The sequence below is a fragment of the Balaenoptera acutorostrata genome, chromosome 1 (assembly GCF_949987535.1).
Source record: "Balaenoptera acutorostrata chromosome 1, mBalAcu1.1, whole genome shotgun sequence".
Lineage (NCBI taxonomy): Eukaryota > Metazoa > Chordata > Mammalia > Artiodactyla > Balaenopteridae > Balaenoptera > Balaenoptera acutorostrata.
The window spans coordinates 116,502,020-116,510,352 of NC_080064.1; the positions used below are offsets into that span (position 1 = coordinate 116,502,020).

Here is an 8,333-nt window from a genome sequence, read left to right on the forward strand (position 1 = left end):
TTCTGCATACAAAGAACACTTTCTTTACTTCTTAGGCTTAGGCAGTTGGGAAATACACCCATGAAAAAATGATCTGATATAAGCCCTAAAAACGACTTTAGAAATAATTTTTTCTAGCAGTTTGCAAACTGTGTTTAGTAGCAGAATATCCAAAAGGAATCTTATTGACATAACAATATGCAAAATATATAAAGCCTATGATTTGATCAGGAGTTGTAATCCTGGAAAACTGCCCAATTGTCACATTCTCTGTCACTCTGTGTGACAAGGAAGGTCTTCCCATTTTTGTAAAACTCTATTTTTCTGAGGCACCTCAGAACAGGAAAAGTGAAGTGTGTTTAAAATGCCACAAAGTAAATGAGACTCTTTCTAACAGTATGATGATTCTTCTCTTTCTAAGAAAAGGAGAAAATTTTCTTTAAACTAATGTTATCTTCTGTTCCACCCTTGGCTCAGTGCTCTAGTTTGTGGAACTTCCAGTAATGTTTGTAACTGGTCTGAAAACTAAAGTGTTTCTTCTTTTTTTCATATTGTTTTGCCTATTGACATAAAATTGTTATAATGAGTAATTGACATAAAGTATATGATATTTTTACCACATATCTTATCATATAATAAGTTGTCAATAAACACAAATCCTCTCACAGTTTTGCTCAGAGATAATCTAGTTCTTTTTTTCCTTCTGCATTTGTGGTTGGATAAACTGAAATTCACCTGCTGTGTCTGAACATTACTCATTCTTTCATTCTACTTTCTAATCAAGTTCAGATAGCTGAAGTTTACCATATTTTTCACTTTTGGAGAGCTGTTTTCCTTAGGCTTGTAGTGAGCAAGGAAAACACAATAATCCATAAGTAAGATACAAGGGGAAAAAAACAGGTAATTCCTTAATCCTTAGCTAGAGAGATAACATGTTCTTGGTCTTGGAAAAAAGTCTTCTAATTGGTCATCAGTTGTTCTGTTCCATATTTAGCCTTAATTCTTATTTTGGCAGGTATTTTTGGAGAAAATGAATGAGTTCCACCAAATATCTGGAAATGCCTGCCACCTGTAGGCTTTGTGCTGAGTTCCCCATGTATTTCTCCCTCCCTGGATCCTGGCCTCTGGCTCTGACTCTGGCTCTCCTAATAACATGAACATGGAATGGGTCAATGAGACCTTGGTGAGAGAGTTTGTCTTCCTTGGCTTCTCATCTCTGGCTGGGCTGCAGCGGCTGCTGTTCATTGTCTTCCTGCTCATCTACCTGTTCACCCTGGGCACAAATGCCATCATCATTTCCACTATTGTCCTGGACAGAGCCCTCCATACTCCTATGTACTTCTTCCTTGCTGTACTCTCCTGTTTTGAAACTTGTTACACCTTCATCCTTGTACCCAAGATGCTGGTTGACCTGCTGGCCCAGAAGAAGACCATCTCCTTCTTGGGCTGTTCTATCCAGATGTTTTCCTTCCTCTTCCTAGGTTGCTCTCACTCCTTCCTGCTGGCAGTCATGGGTTATGTTCGCTATGTGGCCATCTGTAACCCTCTGCGTTACACAGTGCTCATGGGTTATGGGGTGTGTGTGGGACTTGTGACTGCTGCCTGTGCCTGTGGCTTCACTGTCTCACTGGTCACCACCTCCCTGGTATTTCACTTGCCTTTCCACTCCTCCAACCAACTACACCACTTCTTCTGTGACATTTCTCCTGTTCTCAAGCTGGCATCTCATCACTCTCACCTCAGTCAGTTGGTCATATTCATGCTTGCTGTGTTTGCCTTGATTATTCCACTGTCACTTATCCTGGTTTCCTATATCCGTATCATCTCTGCCATTCTAAAAATCCCATCCTCTGTTGGAAGATACAAAGCCTTCTCTACTTGTGCCTCCCATCTCATTGTGGTAACTGTTCATTATGGTTGTGCCTCTTTCATCTACTTAAGGCCCAAATCCCATTACTCTTCAAGTCAAGACACCCTAATATCTGTGTCTTATACCATCCTCACTCCATTGTTCAATCCAATGGTTTACAGTCTGAGGAATAAGGAATTCAAATCAGCCGTTCGAAGAACAATGATCCAGACTTCATATCCTGTTAATTAAAGAGCCAGTTATTAACTGTTCAGTTAATTGTATGCCTTTTATGTGCCAAGTAAAATGTGTGCTGTCAAATATTTTCTCATTTAAATGTAGAACATGCTGTAATGTAAAGACATTTTTCGGGCTTCCCTGGTGTCGCAGTGGTTGGGAATCTGCCTGCCAGTGCAGGGGACACGGGTTCGAGCCCTGGTCTGGGAAGATCCCACATGCCGTGGAGCAACTAGGCCCGTGAGCCACAGTTGCTGAGCCTGCGCGTCTGGAGCCTGTGCTCCGCAACAAGAGAGGCCGTGATAGTGAGAGGCCCACGCACGGCGATGAAGAGTGGCCCCCGCTTGCCACAACTAGAGAAAGCCCTCGCACAGAAACGAAGACCCAACACAGCCATAAATGAATGAATGAATAAAAAAAAAAAAAAAAAAAAAAAAAGTAGTCAACCTTTAAAAAAAAAAAAAAAAGACATTTTTCATATGAAGAGAATGAGGCTCAAAGAAGATAAGACATTCTGCCTTTCTGCCATGAGTAATGCTCTAAGAAGGCTATGTAGACATGTGAAAAGATTACTAATTTCTAGAATAAATTTCATCACATTTTACTGCTGTAAAGATTTATTATTCAAAAACAAATAAATCCATTGATGAGAGCAAAGATGCACCAAAGCTGTCTAGTTCAAAGGAACAGAAGAATATATGACTATCTATTCCTACCCCTCCTGATATTAGTTCTTCCTTTCCAGAAGACAACAGGCAACCTTGGTCCCCTCCATTCTACAGCAAACTTTAGTGTCCCTTTTTGGTCCTTTGTTCCACCCCCCCCACCAAATCTACATATTGAAATGGCTTTACCTTTACTTGGGATTGTTTTGTCCTTTCCTTGTTTGAGACTGGAACCTTATTATGGAGTTTCCTTCCTATATACTTATGCCCTTCTAATATTATCCTGTCATAGGCCCCAAATTCATTCCCTGAATATCATACTTATTTATTCTCTTCAAGGCAGCTGCTAACATGGAATAATTGCTGAAGTATCTCAAGTAATCTAGCAAAGGGGTAGAGTTAATATTAATAGGGTGAAGAGCAAGACTTCCCTAATGTCCAGAAAATCCATGGAGAACTTCTTCAGTGACTCCTCTTTCCATAGAGGATGAAGGCAAAGATTTATCACCTAGTCCCCACCACCTCTGTGGTGTTATTATTTCTAACATTATTATTATCCATTTCTCATATGTGCCTTGTTGTGACCTCTGAAGCTAATTCACTATTTGCTGGTCCTCAGAGTAACACGATTCTGTAGTCTGCCATGTATTCTCACGTGCTGCTTCTTCTCTGGAAGAAAAATTTTAAAAAAAGAGTTGTGAAGTCACGTTCAGGTGTGTGGCTGCCTACATGGATGAGCTGACATGCACCAAGACAGGACATGAAAGTGGCTGAGCAAGCTCGGCAGCAGAAGAGGGCCGAATAAGCAAGGTTATTCATAGCACAAACTTCTCTTTAGTTCCAGGCACGGTACCAGGAACAGGGTCGACAAGGTTGCTTTTTTTTTTTTTTTTTTAAGAGATATTTACAATATTTTTTTTCATACTCAGTCTTTAAATTTATTTATATTTATTTTTTTTGGCTGTGTTGGGTCTTCGTTTCTGTGCGAGGGCTCTCTCCAGTTGTGGCGAGCGGGGGCCGCTCTTCATCGCGGTGCGCGGGCCTCTCACCATCGCGGCCTCTCCCGTTGCGGAGCACAGGCTCCAGACGCGCAGGCTCAGCAGTTGCGGCTCACGGGCTCAGTTGCTCCGTGGCATGTGGGATCCTCCCAGACCAGGGCTCGAACCCGTGTGCCCTGCATTGGCAGGCAGATTCTCAACCACTGCGCCACCAGGGAAGCCCCAAGGTTGCTTTTAATATAATGAATCTGAATTTCCTGAAGGCACAGATTTTATATTAAACACAAGCTCGTCAACACGGTTTGGTTTTCTTCAATATTCTTTATTGAAACTATTCTGAGATATAAAGGAATTTTTCCTTCAGGAGAAGGCTGGGAAGTCAAACCCAACAAGATCCCCAAATTCTATTTTATTTCCATGGGAGTAATTTTGCTTAGCCCTGTTCAACAGCTGTGCTCTCCTTGACCAAATCTGTTTAGTCATTACACCAAATTATGTCTTTGTTCACAAAGGAATGGAGTGAGGTAACATGAAGACATCTGTATAAATCCAATCTTAATACTAATAACATCACTCAAAGGATAAACCATACATTTGGATTCCTGCAAAGAAAGGCACTTCCACAAATTTCTATTGCAGACAACATGGAATTAAAAGTCTAAAACTTACTTGGCATAAACTTAAATATTTCCGAGCTCTAACAGAAAGTCTTACAGTCTTATAGTGACATTCTTAAGATCTTTACCCTGAGGCAATAGTTTCCAGAAGCACCTTGAATTTAATCTTTCCCTTGAAGCCATTTCTAACTTTCAGAATCTTTGCTGGGAGAGATTGGGGATTGGATGGGAAAAGCTTTATTTTCAAACCTAGGAAGTTCTGGATTCTTTATAGTTCTTCTAAATTCTTCTCAGAAGCTTAATGACACCTTATTTTGTTCATTTCTTTCTTCTCATATGTTATCATTGATCAGCACTTTCTATAATCTTCCTAGAAATTTCTCATGAGTTTAATAAATGATTTTTCTGTGTTCCAGGCTATAGTAATGCAAACTTTCCAAGAAAGCACGTAAATGCCCCCTTTTACCAAACTATAATAGCAGCTTCCTCTCTGTCCTTCAAATGCTTACCAACAGTGGCCTCAAGGCTCTTACACCTTTCAGTGATAGATTCCTTAAGGCTTTACAGATTTTCCTACCATCAGGTTCAAACTCAATGCCATATTTTTAAAGTTTTAATTATAATAGCACCCTGACTTTAGATACCAAATTCTGTTCTAGCTATTTATTTCCATTTAGCAAACTACCCTGTAGTTTAGCTAAGATAACAACAGTTATTTATCTTACACACAAATCCACAATTTTGGCAAGGCTTCATGGGACAGCTTGTATCTACTTTTTGTGGGGTCACCTTAGTTGACCCAACTAGGGCTGAAGGGCCATTTACAAAATTGGTCACTTATGTGGCTCGTTAATTCATGTTAAATGTTGGCTGTGTGAAAATCTGGGGCTATTGGGGCTTCCCTGGTGGCGCAGTGGTTGAGAATCTGCCTGCCAATGCAGGGGACACGGGTTCGAGCCCTGGTCTGGGAAGATTCCATGTGCCGCAGAGCAGCTGGGCCTGTGAGCCACAGTTACTGAGCCCGCGCGTCTGGAGCCTGTTCTCTGTAGCAAGAGAGGCCGTGATAGTGAGAGGCCCGCACACTGCGATGAAGAGTGGCCCCTGCTTGCCACAACTAGAGAAAGCCCTCGCACAGAAACGAAGACCCAACACAGCCATTAATAAATAAATAAATACTTAAACAAACAAACAAATAAAAAGAAAAACAAAAAACAGTGGCTTAAAAAAATATCTGGGGCTATTGAGTCTTGGTTTCTTACCACATGGATTTTATAAGGACTGCTTGGGCTGGCGTGGTGGCTAGAATAGGATATCAAGATGGCAGAGTAGGAGGACACCAAGCTCACCTTGCTCCACCCACACATAAAAAATACGGATACATGTGGAACAATTCTCAGTGAAAACAAACTGGAGACTAGCAGAAAGACTCTTGTACAACCAAGACTGTAAGAAAGATCTACACAGGGTTGGGTAGGGAGGGAAGAGAAGTGATCAGGTTGGGACATGCACCCCTCGGAGGGGACACAGAAAAAGAGGGAGATTACACAGGCTGAGAATAAGTCTGAACCACATATTGGATACCACAGCCCTGAGGTCTGACACCAGGAGGACAAGATCCCTTAGCTGGTTTGAAAACAATGAGGACTGACAGCAGGGCTGTAGAACCTAGACCCTTCTCATGAAGAGCATGTACATGCTTGCTTACACCCAAAACAAGGTAGAAGAAGCACAGTGAAGATGCCCAGAACTCTGGCCAGTTTTCCACAACCACCCCAGTGCTCACCCCAGCCCTGCTCTGGTCCCTCTTGCTTTGCAACACAGCTCCACACTAGGATGAAGATGCTGCAGCAGAGGAGAAGGGACAGTTTCAGGGGACAGAGACAGCTCAGACCCAGCACAGTATTCAAACTGGGTGCTGGCAGCCATTATGGCATTCATGGGAGCAGCAGATCAGAAGTAATCAGAATTCTGACTGATGCTGGGACAGCCCCAGCCTATGCCCTTACTCATGCCAACTCAGTTAAATGTAATAGATATACACAGGACATTCCATCCAAAAACATCAGAATATACATTTTTTTCCCCAAGTATACAGGGAACATGCTCCAGGATAGATCAAATACTAGGCCACAAAACAAGTCTCAACAAATTTAAGGGGATGGAAATTATATCAAGTATTTTTTCTGGTTCTAATAGTATGATACTAGAAATCAGTTATGGTAAGAAAAATGGGAAAAACACAAACATGTAGAGACAAAGCAACATGCTACTGAAGACACAGTGGGTCAATGAGGAAATCAAAGAAGAAATCAGAAAATACCACAAAACAAATGAAAATAAAAACACACCTTCCAAAATCTAAGGGATGCAACAAAAGCAATTTTAAGAGGAAAGTTTATAGTGATACAGTGCTACCTCAAGAAAGAATAAAAATCTCAAATAAACTACCTAATATACCATTTAAGGGAATTAGAAAAAGAAGAGCAAACAAAGCCACAGTCAGTCAGCAGAAGGAAGGATAATAAAGATAAGAGAGAAAATAAATTAAATAGAGACCAAAAAAAATAGAAAAGATAAATGAGACCAAAAGCTGGTTTTTTGAAAAGATTAAAAAAAAAAATTATAAGCCAAGCTCAACAAGAAAAAAGAGAGAGGACCCAAATAAACAAAATAAAATTTGAAAGAATAGAAATAACAGCTGATGTCACAGAGATATGAACAAATTGTGAGAATATTACAAACAGTTAAATGCCATCAAATGGGCTAACCTAGAAAAACTGGATAAATTTCTAGAAATATACATCTCCCAAGACTGAATCAGGAAGAAATATACAATCTAAACAGACTTATCATTAGAAATGAAATTGAATTTTTAATACAAAAAAAAAAAATCTCCCAGCATACAGAAGTCCAGGACCTGGTGGCTCACAGGACAAATTCTATCAAACACATAAAGAAGAGCTAATGCCTATTATCAAACTATTCCCCCAAATTGGAAAGGATGGAACATCCCCAATTTTATGATACGGGACCCTCATTACCCTGGTACCAAAACCAGAAATAAAGAAAATTCAGCCAGTATCTCTGATGAATGTAGATGCAAAAATCCCCAACAAAATTTAGCAAACCTAATTCAACAATATATAAACAGGATCATACACCATGTTCAAGTGGAATTTATTCCAGGGATACAAGGATGGTTCAATATCTGCAAATCAATCAATGCAATACACCACTTTAACAAAAAGGAGGGGTAAAAATCACATGATCATCTCAATAGATGAAGAGAAAGGATTTGAAAAAAATTAATATTTATTCATGATAAAACTATAAAACTCTCATTGAAGTTGGTATAGAGGGAACATATCTTAACATAATAAAGGCCATTTATGACAAACCCACAGCTAACATAATACTCAATGGTAAAATGCTGAAAGCTTTTCCTCTAAAATTAGGAACAAGACAACGATGTCCAGCCTCACCACTTCAATTTAACATAGCATCAGAAGTTCTGGCTACAGCAGTCAGACAACAAAAAGAAATAAAATTCATCCAAATTAGAAGAGAAGAGGTAAATTGTCACTATATTCAGTTGACATGATACTATATATAAGAAGCCCTAAAGTCTCCACAAAAAATATTAGACCTAATAAATGAATTCAGTAAAGTTGCAGGATACAAGATTAATACACTGAAATTTGTTGCTTTTCTATACACTAGTAATAAGCTGTCAGAAAGGGAAAGCAAGAAAACAATTCTGTTTAAAACCACATCAAAAAGAATAAAATAAATAGGAATAAACTAAACCAAAATGTGAAAGATCTGTAGTCTGAACACTGTAAAACAATGATGAAGGGAATTGAAGAAGATACAATGAATTGGAAAGATATTCTGTGTTCATGGATTGGAACAATTAATATTATTAAAATGTCCATACTACTGAAAGCAATCTACAGAATCAATACAATTCCTATCAAAATATTCATGA

General features: G+C 39.5%; 1 protein-coding gene across 1 annotated transcript; it reads left to right on the forward strand.

The window, feature by feature from the left end:
- The first annotated feature begins 1,138 nt into the window (after nucleotides 1-1,138).
- Nucleotides 1,139-2,080, forward strand: LOC103014892 (olfactory receptor 10K1). Its single transcript, XM_007171813.2, has one exon. The coding sequence runs from the start codon at nucleotides 1,139-1,141 to the stop codon at nucleotides 2,078-2,080; it is 942 nt and encodes a 313-aa protein (XP_007171875.2).
- The last annotated feature ends 6,253 nt before the right edge of the window (nucleotides 2,081-8,333 follow it).